Below are 22,234 nucleotides of genomic sequence, written 5' to 3'. Positions count from 1 at the left end.
GGAGGAGGGAGGAGGGTGTGCAGACTGCCAAGTGTGCATCGCCGCCCGGTGATGGGGATGGAGGGTTCGCACACCCAGCGGTTCTTTTTTTTCGTTTTCTTTCTTTCTTTCTTTTTTTTTTTTTTTAAATGCAGTGGGTGCAGTTCGGTCCCTTCGTTAACGGTCACCCGCAGATGGTCCGTTTCCGACGGATGCCACGCACGAATCCGCAGTGTTTGGGTTCGGGACCCCCGTGGCGTTGTTTGGGTGAGCGCAACGCCACCCGTGCGCATCTGAAATCAGGTGGATTTGGAAGGGGTTGCGGATGGCGGAGGAATGCGCGCGAGGAAAAGCAGCCGCGCATCTGCCCGGCTATCAGATTCCCGAAAGCCAAGCGCCTCGTCGCCATCTCTGTTTTTAGGGATGCGTCGTTTGCAGCTTTGCTTCGCGGAGGAGGTTTAGCTGATTGGTAGTTAGCAAAGTGTGCAGATGGGGACGCAAAGGTTCCCTGTGCGAGCGTTCAGCCGGCGAAGAGCTGCCCGGAGCTCTCGCGCGCTCTCGCTCGCGCTCTCTCGCTCTCTCGCTCTCCCGCTCTCCCTCTCTCCCTCGGAGGCTGGGCGAAGATGAAGGATTGTGCTCGGATGTTGTGCCGTGCGGGAGCTAGGGGAGGAGGAGCCGCCGGGGTTGGGCTGCACCTACCGCGTCCGCGGGCAGCTGGCCGTACTGGTCCTTCTGTGCGTAATTAGCTGAGTTGTCTCAAACCTTTGCCTGTGCCAGATGAAACCTCCATTTGAGTGGTCTGTCTGCTCGGTGATTTCTGGGCGTGAAGTGCAGGTTCTGAGCTCAAAATGGAGCTCCGTGGATGTCCAGCTTTGAGCGTCTTCGAAGGAGCTGCGACTTGGAGCCTCCCGGCTGGGTTATTAATGCACTGTATTGCCGAGGTTCGGGTTTTCTCCGTGTCTGGCGTGCACGTCGATGTGCTTGGGCCAGCATAGGCAGTTTATGAGCCGCTCGCAAGTCTCTGGATGTAATCTGAGCCTGCATACGGCTTCATTTCATGCCATTTTTTACATTTAGAATCCAGTAACTGTGAATGAGTGGAGATACTGAAGACGTGGCTTGAGTGGTTTCAGAGGACACTGATGGCCAGTTTGAACTGGGGAGGGCACTGACAATTAGATTTCTACGTCCCGGACTTCCTTCCTAAGTGAAAGGGTAATCGATACAACAGCCCTAGGCCAGATGAACTTGGTTGGCAGAGGGCACCTTGAGGAAATTTACGTTATTCCAGAGCGACGGAGGTGGTGACGGGCTTTGCACACCTTTCAGTGTAGCGTTGCTAGAATGCTTTCGGGGCGGGGTGGAGGGTGATGCAAAATGAGGTTTTGGGAATGACTAGTTCAGTTACATGATCTGAATTGATTTTATTGCGCATGTTTAAAGAGCGAAGTGTTGGTCTGAATAGTCTTAACTTTTGTTTATCTGCACCGAAAGGTTTTTGTCCTCACAAAGGTTTTAATATCTATTTTCTTAAGAAGAGTCAGTCTTGGGATCTGTTGTTCTTTCACATTTTGTATCATGAGAAATGGATAGTTCAGAAAATGACAATAGTAAAGCATAACACACACACACATATAATTTATGAGGACCTGACTTTAAAAGCCTGCTTTTCTCTTGTCCAAAGCGATCTATTACCTCAGGTTTACTATTAAGGTGTGAAAGTAAATAAGGTTTAACATTGAGACTGTCATAAAGGTTAATTTTAATTTCATTTTGGGTTTTGGCATTTAAAACTTTGGATACTTGTAAATGGTTTTAGACGTTCCTCTTTACAACGCTTCTCTTTTTTTCCCCCCACAGCTGGCATTTGTCTTAACTTTTTAACAAATATTATTTTGTAACAGGTTTATATTTATACATAGTTAACTCAGGAATTTTGGAACAAGTAGTTGCCATCAGAGTGGTGATTATAGGAGAAAGTGGAATGAATTGTTTCTTTTGATATTCATTGATTAACACATAACTGAGGCATGTGGGGAATACATGAAACTTAAAGTGACTGTATTTCTCATCACTACCACCTTTTTGTTAAACAGCCAGCTTTACTGAGATAAATGTGTGCTTTTCCAAATGCTGTCATTTGGCTTACATCCAGAATTCAGCAGAGGAAGAGGTCAGGACTAGAGTGGGGCAGCCTTTTTCCTTAGTGAGAGAGCTTTCAGTTGAAAGATAAGATTCCTGCAGTACTGGCTGGGAATGGGGAGCTTGTATCACTGCAAGTGAGGGGAGGACATCCTGTATGTAAACTGCTGGACCCAGGAAAGTATGCTAATTTGACATTTAAAAAAAGATTATTAGTGGAAGTTATTTTATATCTTTCTGTTATTTGATTTGCATATACAGAGTATCTTTGGTATCATATAAATTTCCTGACAATTTAGCTTTTTAAGGTTGAAGAGACTTACTGCCTTCCCCAGTAGGAATTCGATCCATTAGGTTGTATTCATTTGTTTTAAAATAACTGTTTATTTACTCAGGATTTATTCTGCACAGGTGATATTTGAGATCTTATAAGAAAGGAAATAGATTGGTTGAGTCTGAAGCTGTTTCATATCAGACAGCATCTGAAGCTAATGATTTGGGGATGGAGCAAGCAACACCTTAACCAGAGCAACTGAAGCCTGTAGGGATAGCATGAGAAGTGGGGGGAGGAGGGAGATTTATAGATGCCCTTGAAGCCAGAAGAAGGATGGGTGGAGTCCCCAATAGACACTGCATGTAAGGTTCTAAGTAAGCCAAGAAGACCCAGGTGACTTTGTTTTTTATTGAAATTGCTTGGACTTCTGGAGATTCTGAGATCATCAAATGGGTTTTTACCTTTCTTTTGTTGAAGCTTTATTTCAGAGGATCCTCTCATGTTTTAGGTGAGCAGGGAGGAAGACTCTGGAAAAAGGATAGGGATGCAGCCTTATTTGAGAGATAACTGGTCTCAGAGTGAAGGTGACTGGACTTTAGTTGCTTAATAAAGATTCTTAGGTTCTTAATCATTTTCGTGGAAGATGTCATACATTTGAGGAGAGGGACCAGAATGTCAAATAAAAACTGGCCTCTGTGTGTGTGTGTGGGGGGGGGCAATTTACAGGTTTTCTTGCTTTAGGCCAGTTTAATTGTGACTAAATGTTTACAGATTAGCTTTTAAGTAATTGTGCAGCTGTGAGAACATATCTTCCAAAATAATACACAATAAGCTTTCTTTAAATAGATTTTAATTCAATAAGTGTGTTTTCCTTAAAAATTTTCAGCTCATACACAACTTCTCAGGAATAGAATTACTTGCCAGGAATAACTGTACAAGCTTGCAAAGAGTGTGTGATTTTGAAACCAAGGAATGATAATCTTTTCCCACAGAGTGTGTTTGAACACCCCTGTTAAAACAATCACACAAGGTTTTTTGTTGTACACATCAATGCATTTGAACTGCGAACTCATCTAATGAAAAGTGAAATACTTTCTGTTTCTCCAGTTGTGATCTAAGAAGGTTTTGCATGTTAAAAAATATGGCAAGGTCCATACCCTTCGTGCCGTTTTTGGAGATGTACTAAAAAGAGTTCTTTTCTTGGCCTCAGATGTTTTCAGAAAGGGAAGAAGCTATTGCAGGGATTGAGAGCTGTTTGTTAAGAATTCCTTACTCCCATGTAGCCCTCAAAAGCCTACAGAGCTGTGTGCAGAGCTAGACAATCTGGGCACCCAGCCATGAAACATCCCCGCTGCAGCGGAGATAGTGTGCACACTCTCCTGAGCCCTCTGTCTACAGCTGCAAACCACACGGGAGGAGCGGCCTTGGGGAAGCAGTCTTCACTGTTGTTTTGAACTTTTAGTGTTCTCTGTGACTCTCTGAGTTCCAGCTGTGTGTTGGGACTTTGGTTTTCTAAGATAGTATTATGATTGAGGATGGGCAAGAATATGGCATCTGAAATACATACCTTGTGTAGGCCAATGAATTCAGATAGTTGTTTAGGAAATAGAGTATGGGGTTGTCTCCACCTCCCTCTTTATTTCCATGTTTGTTGCAATACATCTTTCCTGCTGGAAACTACCTGGTCACACATAGCCACACGACTCAAGAAATCATCTGCAAGCTTGTTAGTCTCCGCTTCACTTCCTCATAATTCTTTCTGACACAACAATTTAAAAAATTTTGTACAAAACTATGAAGAAGAAATAGAACAAGCATATCAGTACACTGTCATTACAAGCTTACAGCATTCTTTGTGACCAGCATCTCCCTGTATAGTTACAGATGATCCACCTGTGGTCTCAAGATACAAACACAAGTACCTCTCTTGTTGTACAGACATTTTCCAAATGTCTTTGGACCATTTGGAAAAGAATATTCTCTAAACCTTAGTAACATCCTTCCTCTGAAGGCCTTAACTGCAGGCTTGCAATAGCACAACATCAAGTCAGGTTATTCTCAACACACAGAAAACTGCTGTCTAAGGTCGAGTCCTTTACCAACATACAGAGGGTCTTTTGGCATGATCAACTAATGCCAAACACAGAGTCATGGCCCAGTGGTTATTGGGAATGCGTACTTTGTTTGATTCATTTTATATGTACAGTCTAGCTTAAGACTAAGATCTCTTGCAATTAGAATTGTTTGCTTGGCTTGAGCCTGGCAAGGGTGTTGTTTACTTTTTATTCCTAAAGATGATTTCTTTTTAATTACTCTTTTAATAAGCAGGGAAAACCTGTTAAAAATAACAATCAGGAATTAAACTAAGATCTGAAATCAAGAAATGGCAGTGAGGCACAGTGGACCTCTCACCTTTGCAGTCATTCTTGTTGGGAAATGATGATGACAATGGAGTTGTTTGGGGTTTTTCGGGAGGGATACAAAATTATTCCTTGGATCACATTGTGTTTTATCTCATACTACATACACAGTGTGAAATGCTAGGGGTGTGCAGGAAGTGGATTTAACAGGCTGTGTTCTTCAAGAGCCTGTGGGCTCATGTTTTAACAAAGTTTCTTTTGGTAGGTAGCACCTGGAAGAAAGAAGTGGTGATTCTGGCACCAAGTGCATTTGAGTCACTGAGGACAGTGGGGAATTGTGTGGTGGGGTGGAATAATTAATGTTCTCTCAGGCAGTCAGATCTCCTTTTAAAAAAGTCTTCAACTAGATATATTTCCTGTGTGACTATGGGCCAAGAACGTTTTACTTCATCCTCCTAACTCTTCTAAAGTGGTTGCATTTATCATTCCCACTTTATAGATGAGCAAGTAGAGGCACAGAAGAAGAAATTAATTTCCACAAGATCCTACAACTTGTAGGAGATGGTGCTGGAGTTTAAACTCAGAATGCCTCAAAGCCCTCACATGTGGAAATAGTTTGGCTTAATTTTAATAGCCTCTTAATTAATCTCACTTCATGTGCTCTGTGTCCCACCCATCTAGCTGCTAGTAGTATTAACTGAATGCTTTCTGAATACTTTGCACATTACTCATTCTTTCTTTTTTTTTGTGGTATTGGAGTTTGAACTTAGGACCTCATGCTTGCTAAGCAGGCATTCTACCACTTGAGCCACTCCACCAGCCCTTTTTGTGTTGGATATTTTCAAGATAGGGTCTCTTGAACTTTTTGCCCAGACTGTCCTCCAACCATGATCTTCCTGATCTCTGCCTCCTGAGTAGCTAGGATTTCAGAAATGAGCCACTAGCATCTGGCTCATCTATTTCTTAACAGCACCTTAATGTAGGTTTGAAAGGGGTCCTGAAAGACTGAATTTCCCTGGATGGAAGGGATATTCCTCAAGGAGACAAATGGGCAAACCATGTTTGGGGAACGTTTTGGAAAGTGCCTAATACAATGACTGATACCTAGTAGGCACTGCATATATTGTTTTGTGTGGCACTGAGGTTTAGAAGGGACTAAATTGGGTAACACCTCTTTTTTCTCTTCCCCCCACCACCCCCCATTGGAAACTATTGATGATTATTGATGGGTCTGACCTGAACAGTGTGGTAGATAGGAAGGGTCACTTGAGGAGAGATCTAGCTTTGAAACTATGGCTGTTCTAGCTGTCTATGTGAGGCAGTGCCAGCTAGAACGAGTATAATGGTGAGGTGCAACTGAAGAGGTTATGGGAAGAATCTGCAGGACAAAGTAATACACAGAGGTTGGTGTGGGTTGTGGGAAGAATGAGTTCTGAGAGGTTAGGCAGCTAGGTCTTGCTGTTCTGGAATGTGCCAAGGAGGCTTTAAATTAAGTTCTAAAGACTCTAATGTTATAATGTGCTGTTAAATCCACACAGTGCATCCTTTTTAGACACTGATGGGGGCAAGATGACATGTAAGATATCAGCTTTAGGCAAGTTTATTGTATGAGGTGTGTTCTGAGGTAGAGATTTGATTCACAGCATAAAGCCAAACGCGTAGTGAGCCTTGTAATAATAGGGCTCTGCTGTTAATTGTGAATATGCTCAGTGAAATCAGACTTTTCTCAGTATCACAGCCACAGAGAATTCTTAACTCAGACCTTACATAATAGTCTCAGATATGTTGTAAACTTTATGGATATGGAATAGTGACACAAAAAAAGAGAAAACAGAAATCTTCAAAGTTACAAAGAAACGATGATATTGCTGCATAAGTAGTAGAGAGCATTCGTAGCAGTCATATTGAAGTTATTAGGACTTTTTAAAGGCTGGATAAATTTAGTAGATTCCATAAACTTAAGGAATAATAGATTCTTTTTTAACAAAATAAAGAAGAAAACAACAAAGTGGATTTTTCCTTTTTTAATCCCTGTAGAATGGGTTGGGGAAGCTTTAAAATAGATAAAACATAGTCTTTATTTTACCACAGCCAGGTGAGGAGAATCTTAGCAGATAGCATGAGTTTTATAGTTAATTGGTTGAGCATTATTATTTGTCTTTCCTATTCATCTCAGACTTTAAACCCCAGTACCATCCCTTTCAGATTAGTATAAAGGGATCATTACTTTGGTCATTCTTCTTCCTCCTCCTTCATCTTTGTATGGTACTGGGGTTTTACCTTGCCTTGAGCTTGCTAGTTATGGTTTTATCTCTAGTCCAGTGATCATTTCTTTATTGGGATCGAGTCACATATTAGCAAGGATGACACGCTCATTTTGTAATCCCTCCAACATGGTATTTATTTATAAGTATTAAGATACAGATTTCCAGTTTTGAGTCACTATTTCTTCAGAGCTGTTGCTTCCGCCGATAGTCATAGGGCAGAGGTGAACACTTTTGCTCTGGTTTTAGTCTTTTAGGCTAATGACCTATCAGTTTCCACCAGGCAGCCTCACATGCAGGGATGCAATCACATAGATGGGAGGAGCGCTAGGAGAGTAAGTCCTCAGTAGTCTTCCTGGGGATCCACACACCACTTTCCCATTGGCACTGAGAGGAATGGGCATCTTCTGTTCCTCGAGGCCCCGGTACTGCCGTTAAAGTGTCCCTGACCAAATTGGGCAGAAGTAACACATGACACTTCTTACAACCATTGAAAGTTTAGGTTTGATCTGTGACAAAAAAAAAAAAATCCTGCTTGTCTTTCATAGATTTGATGATTATCTTTGCATACTAGCCCATTGGAAAAAAATGAGGAAGGGGTCACTCGGACCAAACTGGATTGTCTGCTTAGCATATATTAAACTGTTGTGTAGGCTCTGTAGGGGACTCTAGAAGTAAGAGGGCTTTCAAAGGATGCTGTCAAAAGTCTTTTTCTTGAAATCATTTTATGTTGACTCTTAGTTCTCTTTCAGCAAAACTTTTACATGTAGTTATTCATTCATTTACTTTTTTGTGTGGTGCTGGAGATCCAACCTAGGGCCTTGGTTTCCCACTGGGCTACACTATAAAAAAATCTGTGTCACCTTGAAACTAGAATGCTTTAGTTGATGGGGTAAGCTAGAAGTGAGCTGCCGTTGGTACCTAAGAGCAGCATAGGAATGGGTGATGACTGCCTTTCTTCTAACATAGCTATTTCCTGTTCAATCTCAACTCTCAGTTGGAAAGCAGCTTCCCTCGACCCATTCTTCTGCACTATATCTTTCTTCTGGTTCTTTAACATAAAAAGTTTGTAGGAATGGAGTACTGAAAGTATGTAAGCCATAAAGACTTACTAGGTAAGGAAATTCAGACACCTGATTTGGGATACACTGCTGTCTTTGCTTCATTATTTGGCATTCTGGACTGGAACAACAATTTTGCTTTTTTTGTTATCAGTTTTCAGAAGAGACGTATGTAAAGGGCTGAAATTGGTAGACAGGCATATGGATATAGAGAAAACATAAATGGGGTAGGGTACCACTCTTATTTTAGCAACACAATTGAATTTGAGGATGTGATAATTTCAGGAAACCTAACATGAATATATATCTATATTGTAAAGTGTTCATTTTTCTGGAGACCTAGGTCTTTTAAATTTGGTCCCTAAATTAATCTATTAACAGTATTATTAACCTGTTAGTCACAGGCATGACTTGCTGTCATGTAATATTTATTTCAAATCTTGAATTGGCTTCTGTCTTTGTCAGATCAAATTCCAAATTTCCTAAACTACCTAACATCAAGCCAGTCTTCTAACATCACTCCTGATAAACTTTCTCTTTTCTACTCACTCCTTGGTGATCTCATTCGATCTTTTGATTTTTAAGTCACACACGTACACTGAAGATACCGGAGTTTAATCACTGGCCTGGCCTTTTCCCCAGGCTGAGTTTGATAAAAGACATATATAAAGAAATAGAGAGCACAGTAAGTTAACATACCTAGAGGTGAGTATTCCCTAAACTGAGAGCAAGACTGGAATTTCAGATTTTTTTCACTTCTATTCAGCCTTGCTTTGGAGATTCTAGCCTGTGCACTCAGGTAAGAAAAAGGAATAAAAAGTGTGTAGTGTAGAAAGGAAGAAGTAAACTGTCCTTATCTGCAGATGACACGATCCTGTATGTAGAAAACCCTAAAGAATCTACAGAAATTACTAGAAATGCTGAACAAGTTCAGTGAGGTCACAGGGTATGTGGTCAGTATTCAGAAATCATTGATAGCTTGATAGGTAGGGGTTCTATCACTTGAGCCACACCTTTAGCACTTTTGTATGTTTGTTTTGAAGATAGGGTCTTTTTGTCCAGGCTGTCTTGGACCCCAATTCAATTTTATGCTTCCCACTGTGGTTGGGATGACAGGAGCCCACTACCATGCCCACCTGTTTTCCATTGAGATGGGGTCTTGCAGAACTTTTTTTTCGCCCACACTGGCCTCAAATGGCAGTCCTCCTGATCTTAGACTCCCAAGTAGCTAGAATTATAGGAGTGAGCAACTGGAATCCAGCTTCATTTGCATTTCTATATGCTAGAAATAAATGATTTGAAAATGAAATCTGTTTCATTCGCTATAACATCAAAAGGAACTAAGCACTTGGAAATAAATTTAATAGAAGTAAAATATCTTTATTCTGGAAACTAAAACATTGCTGAGAGAAGTTAAGGAGAATCCAAATAATTGGAGAGACATTCACATTGATGAGTGGGAACGTCATTAAATAGCAGCTTTCCTAAAACAGATTCAGTACAAACCCTGTCAAAACCCCAGAAAGCTTTTCTTTTTTTTTTTTTCCAGAAATTGAAAAGCTGATTCTGATATTTGTATGGAAATACAAAGACTTCGAATGGTCAAAACAACTTTGACAAATTACAAAGCTAAGTTAAGAACATACTGCAGAGCTAAAGTAATGACCACAGTGTGCTGCTGGCATACAGAGAGACATAGACAAGTAGATAAGAAATAAACCTTTACTCTGTGCTGAACTGGGTTGTGTCTCTTTTGTGGTGCTGGGGACTGAACATAGGCCCTTGCTCATGCTAGGCAAGCTATCTACAACTGAACCACATCTCCAGCCCGTGAATTATTATATATTTTTTTGACAAAGGAGCCAAGGCAGTTGAGTGGGGGAAAGAATAAACTTTTCAACATATGTTTGTAGGACAATTGGATATCCATATACAGAGAGAGAGAGAGAGATTGATTTAGACCTCTACCTCACACCACACAAAACAATTAACTCCACGTGAATTATAGACCCAAATATAAGAACTAAAATTATACACTATTAGGAAAAAGATATGAGAAAAATTCTCATTACTTTTGGTTAGACAGAGTTTTTAGCTACTACACCAATAGCAAATTTCATAAAAGAAAAAAAAGGATAAATTGGACTTCAGCAAAATAAAATCTCTGAGCTTCAAAAGACAACATAAAGAAAATTAAGCCAGGCACCAGTGACTCACACCTATATTTCTTAGGTATTTGGGAGGCTAAGATTGGGAGGACGGTGCTTCAAGGCCAGCCTGGGCAAAAAGTTAATGAGACTCCATCTCAATCAGTACCTGGGCATTGTGGTATATGTCTGTCATCTGAGCTATGTGTGAGACTGAGATTGGGAAGATCATGGTTCCAATCCAAAAACATTGTTTGCAAGACCCTCTCAACAAGGAGGTAGGGGAGCTGGGGCGCAGTGGCCTGCACCTATCACCCCAGCAACAATGGAAGCGTAAAATAGAATCACAGTCCAGGCCAGCCTGGGCAAAAAGCAGAACACCCTATCTCCGAAATAACCTGAGCAAAAGGGACTGGGGGTTGTGACTCATGGTAGAGCACCTGCCTAGAAAGTGCAAAGCCTTGAATTCAAACCGCAGTACTGAAAAGAAAAAGAAAGAAAAGAAAATTGAAGTCAGGTACATTAGTTCATGTCCGTAATCCGAGCTACTCAGGAGGCAGAGCTTGGGAGGATTGCAGCTCGAGGCCAGCCTGAGCAAAAAAGTTAGCAAGACCCCATCTCAAAGCCAATAAAAAGCTGGGTTTGGTGGCACACATGTCATCATCCTAGCTAGTAGGAAATGTAAATAGGAAGATCAAGGTCCCAGGCAGTGTGGATGTAAACGTGGCTTATTGGAAAAATACCTAAAGGCAAAAGGGCTGGGGCTGGGGCTGGGACTCAAGTAGTAGGGGTCTGCCTGGTGCCCAGGAGGCTGAGGTGGAAGGGTCCCTTGAGGCCAGGAATTGGAGACCAGCCTGAGAAACAGTGAGAACCTGTCTCAAAAACAAAACAGAAACCTCATAACTCAGTAATAGAACAAAATAACCCAGTTTTTCAATGGGAGAGAGATTACAATAGACATGTTACCAAAGAAGATACACAGTGGCAGGTGAGCAACTAAGGATGGCTTCACGTCTTTAGACATTAGGGAAATGAGACTTTAAACTGCAACGAGAAACACTCATACCTACTAGAACAGCTATAATCAAAAAAGCAAAAAAAATTTAAAAAGAAACAAAAGGAACAATAACCAAAAAAACAAGCAACAGCAAGCATGGGGAGAAGTGGAAACCTTCCTGCAGTGCTGGTAGGAATGGCTTGGTACAGCTGCCTCGTCAGACACCTGCCAGTTTCTTAAGCATAAGTCACCATAACACTCAGCAGCTCCTCTGCTACTTATCTAACTCAGTATAAATTACAAGCACATGAACATTAATGTAGCACAATAACCACAGTGGGAACAATACAATGACCATGCACTGTGAATGACAAAGGAAATGTGGTATAGTCATACAGTGGAGTATTATTAAGTAGTGAGAAGAAGTTCTGATGCGTGCTAGAACAAGGATGAACCTCAAAAACGGTACACTGGCTGGGGATGTAGCTCAGTGGCAGAGCACTTGGTTAGCACATGCAAGGCTCTGGGTTCAGTCCCGAGCACTGCAAACAAACTCCCTAACGTTATTCTAAGTAAAACAAGTCAGACTTCATTTATATGATATTTTCAGAAAGGGCAGATTTACAGAACCAGAGTATACAGTAGTTATCAGGCTGATGATGAAAATGAGACTGGCTAACAAATTTGGTTGAGGAATCTTTTAGCAGTAATGAAAATGTTGTATACCTGGATTATGGTGATTGTGACTGCACAACTCTGTAAATTTACTGTATTTTTTTGAGAGAGGAAAAGTCCAGCCATGATATCTTAAGACTTTGGTGCAGGGCTGGAGGCATTTTTCAAGCTACTGAGCACCTACCCAGCAAGTGTGAAGCCAGGTTCTAACACTATACAGCAGAGAGAGAGAGAGATTTTTTATTAAAATACACGTGTGTGTTGCTTGGTTTTCTTCATATTACCATAATCGATTAGCAACAACAGGTTTACGGCTTGAGCCATACCTCCTCCATTTAATTTGGAGATGGTGGGTCCCATGAACTATTTGCCTGGGCTGGCCTTGAACCACAGTCCTCCTGATCTTAGCCTCCCAAGTAGCTAGGATTACAGGCGTGAATCACTAGCACCTGGCCAGAGCACTATTATTAACAGGCATTGTATCTTGTTTTTATCTGCTATGTAAGCATTTCCTTTTAAATATTTTTGCCAAATTTTTTTTTGGAGGAGGAGAAACTTGATTGGGGATAGGAGACTTACTGTAGAATTCAGACTAGCTTTGAACTCTTGATCCTCCTGCTTCAGCTCCTTGAGTGCTGGGATTGTAGCGATGGATCACCACACTTGGCCCCAATAGTAAATCTTAACTAATTTAAAAATTAGTTATGAACTGAGAGTATAGCTCAAAGGTAGAGTGCTTACCTAGTTTGTAAGAGGTCCTGGGTTTGTTCCCAGCACTGCAAAAATAATTAATTAGTTAATTAAAATGACATCGTCGTATAGAGAAAACTGAGACTCAGAGATGGTATGACATGCTAAGAACAGTCACTACTTCTGTGCCTTTTGGCTTAGGTAAACGAGCAGAAGAAAGACAATTTGAGAAGCAGATAAGCAAGCGTGTTTTTAAATTTTATCTTGCCAGGTTACCAAGAAAAGGCAAACTAAAGAAATTAGAAGTTAAATATGATGCTAAGAAGAATGAAAAAAGAAATTCTTCTTAGTTGTTGCAATGAAAGCAAACAGGACACCTTCATGTTGTGAAAATAACAATACATGTCCAAGACCCAAAGGCCTTATTACCCTTGGTAAGGTTTTCTTTTTGTTTTAACACATACATTAAGGTTTTTTCCTATATAAAATTAATCTGCCCATGTTTAAAATACACTATTCACTAAAGTTTGATATGTGTATACATTTTGAAAGTCATCTCCAAAATCAAGATAATGAACTTACCTGTTGAAGGTAAGTTGAGGTTTTTTTGGGGGGGGGTGTGGTATTGGGATTTGAATACAGAACCTCATGCTTGCTATTTGAACCACTCCTTCAGTCCTTTTTGCTTTAGTTACTTTTGGGATAAAGTCTTATGCTATGCTCAGGCCTTGATCTTCCTATTTATACGTCTCACATAGCTGGGATGGCAGACATGCCACCATGCCCACCTTTTTATTTGTTGAGATAGTCTTGTGAACTTTTTGCCTGGTTTGACTTGGACCCTTGATCCTCCCTAATCTCTGCCTCCCAAGTAGCTAGGATTACAGGTGTGAGCTATTGTGCCCTGCATGAGGTTAAGTTTTAATGTGTGTTGATGAGAGGAGTAAGAAAGTGCTGGAGTGGGGAAGAGGCAAAAATTTTAAAATTGGGCATCACTGGAAGGATGGTGATAGAGGGAATGGGTATTACTCTTGTGATTTTTGTCATAAAGATAGCTACGCATAGAAGTTTAAAAAATATTTGTCATTCTTATAGGAAGATAATGGTCACTTAGATATTATTTAATCAAACAACTTCCTTGGTTAAAGCTGTTCTTTGTGTTTTGTTTTTGAGGTAGATTTCTCTATGTAATCCAGCTTGGCCTTGAATTGTTGATCCTCCTGCCTCTACTTCCTGAGTGCTGGGATTGGAAGTGTGCACCACCACACTGGACTAAAATCTGTTCTTTTGAAAATGTAGAAGAGTGTTCTGGTTATGAGACTTTGGACTTCATATACAAGGAGAGTTTGAATAACAAAAATGGGAGCCAACATGTGCTGCCCATCTTTTAGTCTTAACACATAAAACATTTGAGTAAGAGCTGCTGCCAGCTACTCCTTCTTACTTTGTAAAATAAAGGGCCTTCTTATGCAAAGAAGCTAAGAGCTGGGCACTGGTGCTTCATGTCTGCGATCCTGTCTCATTGGGAGGCGCATGCTTTGAGCCAGCCCAGGCAAATAGTTCCTGAGACCCCATCTCCAAAATAACTAGAGCAAAATGGACTGGATTTGAGGTTGATGTGGTAGCACTCCTGCTTTGCAAACTTGAAGCCCTGAGTTCAAGAAAAATTAGAAAGAATACCTTCTTACAGGATAGTCCTATAAACTAAGTACGTGTAACTCTGAAAAGTTGACCTCATCGTCCTTATTTTTCTCATTCCACAGAGTTTTAAAACTCCCTCACCAGCTGATAAACAGTATATGCTGTGTGGTTGTAGGAGTTGTCAATTCTAGGTTAGATTTCTAGGAATGCCACTTACCAGCTAGGTGACTTCGGGTTTATTTTTAATTTCTGTGAGCTTTCGTTTTCTCAGCTAGAAGACTAAATGTGTTAGTGTATAAGATTTTCAAATTACAGGCACACACATCTTCTCTATATTCAGCATATATGCAAAGCCTGTTTCTCACTGTCACACATTGGCTCTGTAATCATCTATTTGTGTATACATTGCTGTAATTTCAAAGAAGTGACTCAAGTGTGTAGAGTAGTATTTTCACCCTGTTGTGGACATGACCATAGTAATTGATTTTTGATGAATTTGTAAAGTAGAACAGGGGTTGTTTCACTCTCAAAACATCCACAAATGCTGGCATATAAAATGATCATTTGAGCAAAAGATGTGGGATAAAGATCAAATTTGTATTCTTTGTAAAGACTACTAGGAGCCAGGTGTGGAGGATCACAGTTTGAGGTCAGCCTGGGCAAAAAGTTAACAAGACCCCATCTCAATCAGTAGCTGGGCATGGTAGCATATGCCTGCCATACCAGCTACACAGGAAGCATAAATAGGATTGCGGTCCGGGTGGTCACAGGCATAAACATGAGACCCTATCCTAAAAATAACTAAAGCATAAAAGACTGGAGGCACCCACCTTGCAAGCACAAGGCCCTCAGTTCAAACCTCACTACTGCCAAAAAAAAAATAAATAAAGACTATTAGGATTTGTTCCTGTGATGATCAGGTTGTCAGTTTAATTTGCTATATTTCTCACAGAAAGGCTGCAGTCAGGTTTCCAGAAATGCTTATAAAACTGTCTCCTGTGACATTTAATTACTATGACATAGTGCTGTTCGGCCCATTACTGAATAAAGTTTTGTTCAGTAAGATTAGATTAGGCGCCTAAGAAATGCACACTTTACATATAAAGGTTTATTTTTGTCCTTCATTTTAGAGGTGTACCCAAGCCAACAGGGTGCTTAACATGTTGCTACTTGGCATACAAATTGCATGGGTCTTACATGGCAGGTGGCTCTATGTAGTGTCTTTCTGTGGCACCCTCTGTAACGATTAGATATGCATGCCTTTTCTTCCTTCCAGGCAGGATTCATGTTGAATTCATCTTTTATAAACTTAGCTTATTGACTTCTAAGTAACAGGCACTCAGTAAATACTGCTTAGTTGATTGAGTACCCAAATATTCACACACATTAGATTTTATACTGGCTTCAACTAGTGTCAACTCTCCAAAGTCTGATGAGGTTGGGTGATAAGGAAAGTATATCGAGCAATAATACCCCATTTTCAGTTCTACCAGTACTTTTCCTAGCTCCCTAATCTCCAGTAACTATAAAGTTTTGGGGTAATGAAATGCAACTCCCTGTCTTAGACATAGACAAATATTTTTTATGATCCAGTGCAAAACTGAAAGACAGCTGTTTGCTTCGCTTTGTTGCAGTTCTGGGATCCAGCCCAAAGCACTCTTCCACTGAGTTACATCCCTAGCATTGTTTTGGGTTGGTTTGTTTCTTATGTAGCCCAGGCTAGTCTCGAATTTGAGATCTTCCTGTCCTGCTTCCACCTCCCAAGTGCTAGGATTACACATGCCTGGCTTTAAAAAAAAACAAAACAAAACAAACAAACAAAAAAAACCCAGCTATTTGGGTGAAAACTAACATGTATTGAGCCCTAAGTTTGTGCCTGGACAGGATCTTTTTTAAGTAGTCACAGTCCCTTTGAGAATATAGAAAACCTGAACAGAGCCAGGTGTGGTGGTACACACCAGTAATCCCAGCTACTTGTGAGGGAGAGATTGTGAGGATTGTGGGCTGGGCAAAAAGTTAGTGAGACCCCCACCTCAGTCAGGAAGTCAGGTGTGGTACTTGTGATCCTAGCTATGTGGGAGACATAGGCAGAAGGGTTGTGATCTGAGGCCAGCCTGGGCAGAAATGTGAGCCATATCAAAAAATAAGTAAATGCAAGAAAAAAAAAAAAGTAAAAAAAATAAGTAATGCAAAAAGAGGGCTGGGACACGTCTCAAGTGGCAGGGTGATGTGGAAAGGGAAGGGGGAAGGAAAAGAAGGAAGGTAGGATGGATCCCCTATGGGTTGGGGGGGGTGCAGCTCAGTGATAGAGCGCAAGGCCCTGAGTTCAATTCCTCGCACCAAAAAAAATTATTTCCTGTAAGTTTCTCTTTTTTAAACTTTCATATCTTTTTATATTTTTATAAAGTGCCTCAAAACTTTAAAAAGAAGGATAACTAGCCGGGTGCCAGTGGCTCATGCCTGGAATCCTAGCTACTCAGGAGGCAGAGATCAGCAGGATCTCAGTTTAAAACCAGCTCTGGGCAATAGTTTGTTAGATCCTATCTGGAAAATACCCAACACAGAAAAGGGCTGGCAGAGTGGCTGAAGTGGTAGACTGCCTGTCTAGCAAGAGTGAGACTCTGAGTTCAAACCCAAAAAAAGGATAACTATACAATTATTTTATGAAGCTAGCTTAATTATGATACCAAAGCATGAAAAATGACAAATTTTAGATTTTGTGAGACTGTTTACCAGAAAGTATAGTTTTAATATTATGCTTTATATTAATAGTTCTTTAATACCTCATTCTAAAGAGGGTGTGAGACAAATGCAATAACATATTAAAACAATACAGAAGGGTTAGCAATCTAGTTCATGGTAGTAGTTCATGGTAGTAGCACTTGCCTAGCATGCAGAGACCCTGAGTTTGATCCTCAGCACTGCAGAAACAAACGAAACCAAAACAAAACAAAACAAAAAAACAGACTGTGAAGACCAGAAGTCAGTATTGCTTTAGAGTTCTGCTTCTGAGTAAGGCTGGCTAGTTGTGACCAGCTACTGCGGAGGACTGAAGAAGCCAGGTAGATAATAGCAGAACTGCTTTGGAAGTTCCCAGTGCACTGAGAACCTTTGAGAGAAGAGAGGCCTAAAGAGGCAGAACCCACGTTTGGTAGCACACAACCCTTCAGAGGCGTTTGCCAACTGAAAGCTGCACAGAAAGCTGAGACTGAGAGGCTTGAGTGGAATTTTAGCAGACACATGAGACTTGGGCCTCACAAGCTGGAGTTCAGGAAGGACAGAGGAGGGAAGAGCCTGCAAACATCCTAATTTTTGGCTGGAAACCAACCCCCAAAATAAATTTATTACCCTCAAAGTAGTGTGAACCCAAAAATGATCATGAAAACTTTGAGTCAAGTGGAATAAATGAGTCACCCCTGCTCTTAAGTGCCTATCAGAAGCAAAACGGAACCCTATGTGGAGGAAGATATGACATCCACAACCTCACATGATGTACACAATCTTTCACATGCATGACCAACAGCCAGTCAAATTCTAGGTATATAAAAAGATGACTCATCAAGGGAAAGATAAGTGTTAAGATCACCTGCAGGAGATGCAGATGTTAGAGCTGGCAGTTGTACAAGAGCACATTAGGAATTCACAGGAGGACTTAATCATAGAGTACTCACAGGTGAGTGGGAAGATGAACCAGAACAAAATAACCATGCCCAAACACAAAAACAAACAAAATACACAAGAGACAAATGGGACACTGTTAGAAGTCTAAATACTCATACTAATAACTGGAATCTCCAGCCATAGATTTAAAAATGACTGTAGACCTATGAAGAGAGAGAGACTGAGATTATGAGATTACTAAAACAAACCAGGCATGGTGGTACATACCTGTAGCCCTGGCTACTCAGGGGGCTGAGGCAGAAGGATCACTTGAGCTGAGAAGTTTCAGGCCAACTTGGGCAACACGGAGACCCTGTTTCAAATAAAGGTAAAGACAAGAGGGAAGAAAGCGTGTGTGGTTCTCAATGTGCTGCAAATCTTGGAATGCAAGTGTGTTTCCAGACTCAGAATCTGCTCCCACAGTTGCAGTTTCCAGTGCAATGTGCTTTGTTTCACCCAAGACTCAGTGCCCCTCACCTATCTGCATGGTCCTCATTTTTGCTGATTCCTGAATTTCATAACTTGTCACAGAGCTCTGTCAGCGGCTCAGGCAAACTCTGGAAGAGCATTCATAGAGCGAGCTCATGAGACCCAAGAGCCAGTGCAGAGAACAAGATTTCTTCTCATTTCCAGACAAAGCTGTGCAGCCTCTGCACAACCACGGAGGCTGATTGCAAAGCCCTGAACAAGATGAGCTCAAGTTTCCATTGGAAGAGAGGCAGATTGTGCCTAAGACTGTAGGCTGTACAGTGACTCGGAGCCACGCCAGCAAATACACACGGAGGGATGCTGCTGCTCTGACAGCCAGCCGTGACACGGAGGGATGCTGCTGCTCTGACAGCCAGCCATGACCTTTCCCTTGTTTATCAGGAAGCCTGGTGACAAGCCTTCACCCTTCTGTGAGGCCATTCCAGCCTCAGGAACCGTGTAGCCAAGCCTGGAGACAAGGTGGCCACTCAGGTGAAGGCCGTGTATGATGAACAGTGGATCCTGGTCACTTGGTCGGTTACATCATGCCACCAACAAGTATGAGGTGGGTGACACTAATAAAGAAGGTAAAAAGCGATACACCCTGAGCTTCTGGCATATCATTCCTCTGCCCCCATGGGAAGCCAACTCTAAGACAGTTTGACACCTTGTTCCAGAAGGAGCAGCTTGTGCTGGTGGTGTATCCTTAGACTACCTGCTTCTACCATGCTCTGATACATATGCCTCCCACAGCAACCCCAGAGTGACTACCTGTTCTTGTTTGAAGATACCTCCTATGCAGATGACTATAATCTCCCCAGAGGTATGGTGGTGGCTTGTAAGGAACCCAAGAAGAAGTGAAGCTTGCTGGAGACTTGAATCTGCCACTTTCATCTCTCTGCGGAAAAGAAAAACAAAGGATGTCCTCTAATCAAGTAAATATCTCCCCCTCAAGAAGAAAGACAGAAAAAAATTAAAAATGGCTCAAGTGGTAGAGTACCTGCCTAACAAGCTTGAGGCCCTGAGTTCAAACTTCAGCACCTCCCCTTGATAAGTGCACTGTAGAAGTACCATAGTACTGCCAAAAAGAAGAAAGAAAGATCAGCCAGGGGAAGAAGATCCATTATCTTCAAAGCAGTGACAATAAAGACTGATGATGTGCTTTGCAGAGGAGCTGGAAATCAGAAAACAGTGGAATAATGTCTTGGAAGTATTGGAAGAAAGTAACTGCCAACCTGGAAACCTATAGCAAGAAAAAATACCTTTCAACATGAAGATAGAATATAGATGCTTTCCGACAGATAAAACAAAAGCTTGAGAGACTTCATCACCAGAAGATCCACCTTAATTTTATGTAGAAGGATGGACATGAACATTAGAGGATAAATAGATAAGTCTGAAGTAATAGAAACTGAGGTAAACACCAAAGACAGTAAATGACAACAGAAGCACAGAAGCTTGAAGAGAGTAAATACAGTTTAAAGTGTTCTGAGCTCCCTGTGATTTGATTAGACTTTGGTGGTATCATGTCTAAAGCCGTCCTTCCCACCCTTGTTCAGTGAGGTAATCACAACCTGAGGCCCAGAGACAGGGTCAGCAAACGTCCACCTGCTGCCTGTTTGCATAAGCAGTGATTTGTTGGAGGCACAGCATGCCCATCAGGTCACAGATTTTCCATGGCTACTTTCATGCCTCAACACCAAAACTGAGTAGCTAGAATAGAGACCAGATGACCGACAAATTCAAAATATTTACTCCCTAGTCCTTGAGAGAAAAAGTTTGCCACCCTTTAGGTGTTGTGAACTGAGTATTTTGTTCCCCAAAATTCACATATCAAAGTCTTAGCTTCTAGTGTGATGGTTGTTATTAAGTGGGGCCTTTAAGAGGTATTGAGGTCATGACGAAGGAACCCTTGTGAAGGAGATTAGTTAGTGCCCTTGTACAAAGAAGCCTTCTTCTTTCCTTCTGCTTCCATCTGTGAGCACACAAAGAGAAGACAGCTGTGTATCTGCAAGGCAGGAAGAGGACCCGCACTAGGACTGACCATGCTCCCAAAACTAAGAACCATTATTTAAGCCACCCAGTGTGTGTTGCTTTGTGAATAGCATCTAGAGCTAAGACCTGTATGCTAAGACATCCCTCATCTATAATGAATTAACCTCTCTGTACCTAGAATGCCACCAGCTATGTATTACTCCTTATTTCGGGGGGTGGGGAGAGTTGTCACTCAAAATGTTTTCTGAACTCAAGGAAGGTTGCTGTAGGGTAAATGCTGGAAGGATAGAAAGAGAATTTATAGCTACCAAGTTAAAAGGAGAGGGGAAATAGAATAATAAAAACATTAACTGGTTCGAAAGAAGACACAAGAGAGAAAGAGTACATAGACTAGGTGGGGAAAGTCCAGTAGCAGTAAGATGGTCAATCTAAGTGATGACAGACAAAAAATCAAAAGGAGAAAAGAACAGGAGGTTCAGTGTAGCATAGATCGACAGACCAATTTTCCATGATCATACTTAATGGTAAAACACTGAAAGTAGTCCCTCTTACCAATAACCCACTCTAGAGTTTCTGCTGCCATCCTAGCAACTTTGAACTGTGCTGGAGTTTGGAGTGCTGCTTTTGTTTCTACCAGAGGATGCAGGTTCCATTGAGTTGGAAAATGAGGCTGCCACCCATTTGGGCTTCTTATGCCATTACCAACAGGTTACTGTGAAAGGGGTTAGTACTAAATACGAAGGAGATACTGGGACCATCCCATACAATGGAGACAGCAAGGACTTTGTAACTCAGGATTCTTTGGAGTGTTTCATAGTACCTCTGTGCACAATATTAAAGAGTAATAAAAACTGCAGGTCTGTTGAGTCTGTCTCATCATCATCCTGTCTTGTTGACAACACTGTCACTGAGGTTCTCATTGAGGACTAACAAATGTGGGTGGATGGTAGAGGAGAAAGTCAGAGATACCATCCGTGATTTGGAAATGAGGATTTATTTGTGTTTCTCTTCTTCCTCCCTTCATTCTATATGCACATCTTCAGGGAACATATTTAGTGGGACTGTGACTGAGCTATAAGGTAATTAATTCACCAATGGTGAATACAGTGGTCTTGGCACAGTGACAGGTCATTTTGGGGAGAATGTGAGAACATCTTCATTTATAGGAAGCCAGCTGAGTGTTGTTGGGTGGAAACATTTTGATGCTTTATGTTCAAATGTATGTACAGGGTATATGTGGAGTTATGTCAATAATTAACTTGCCTCTCAGTTCTCGGTCCACTTATGCCTGCTTTTGTTATAGCCAGGCCATGTAAGCATTCCCTTTAGCTAGCTGGCTTCATGTCTGTAGAAGGTGCTGGAGGGACAGTGAAAGGAGGAAGAATGGGACAAAGGAGACTTCTCTCCCTCCCCGCAATGTTCTTGCTTTTGGCATAGCAGGCAGCAGAGTGGCCTCGGGAGGTCCTGGGAGTGCCTGAAGCTGGCACCGATGAACCAACTTTGGCCTACCTGTCCCTTGAGAAAGTTTCTGCCTACCATTAGGGCTCTCCTGTGGACCCAACTCTGACCTGTGTCCTCTGCTGGATCCCTTCATTCTTGTCTAGCTGTGTGTCCTATGGATGCCCTTATGGTAGCCATACCTTCTCCAGTCCTGGGGGGGGTGGGTAGGGGGAGAGTCCTCTTCTAAGCTTTGAGTCGCTTCCTTATTTGTACAGGCATACCTTCAGCTTGCAGCAATGAATAGGTGCTTCCTGCATTTGCTCCTCCTGGGCCCCTTAAAGACTTGTTTTACCCCTGTTCAAACATTATCCGCCTTTAATTAGTTAACAGATTTTTGTGTTACTGCTACCCCGTTCATATTACTGGTGGGTATGTTCTTTT

At 41.5% G+C, this 22,234-nt stretch overlaps 1 protein-coding gene and 1 pseudogene across 5 annotated transcripts in view; both read left to right on the top strand.

The window, feature by feature from the left end:
- Tnrc6c (trinucleotide repeat containing adaptor 6C) overlaps nucleotides 1-22,234 on the top strand; it is a 121,937-nt gene that overhangs the window by 256 nt on the left and 99,447 nt on the right. For 2 of the 5 annotated variants that reach the window (XM_074045010.1, XM_074045012.1), the window contains exon 1: nucleotides 18-13,023. The exons of 2 other annotated variants lie outside the window; for them this stretch is intronic. In XM_074045010.1, the coding sequence (XP_073901111.1) occupies nucleotides 12,992-13,023 (32 nt within the window). In that variant the 5' untranslated portion in view covers nucleotides 18-12,991. Of the gene's footprint in view, nucleotides 1-17; nucleotides 13,024-22,234 lie in introns of those variants that run through there. One more of the 5 variants, XM_074045009.1, reaches the window with a different exon arrangement.
- On the top strand, nucleotides 12,996-22,002 carry LOC109683155 (SAGA-associated factor 29 pseudogene; annotated as a pseudogene).

Source organism: Castor canadensis, chromosome 11, assembly GCF_047511655.1.
Source record: "Castor canadensis chromosome 11, mCasCan1.hap1v2, whole genome shotgun sequence".
Lineage (NCBI taxonomy): Eukaryota > Metazoa > Chordata > Mammalia > Rodentia > Castoridae > Castor > Castor canadensis.
The sequence above is the reverse complement of the archived record's forward strand: the minus strand, read 5'-3'. Positions and strand labels throughout refer to the sequence as shown.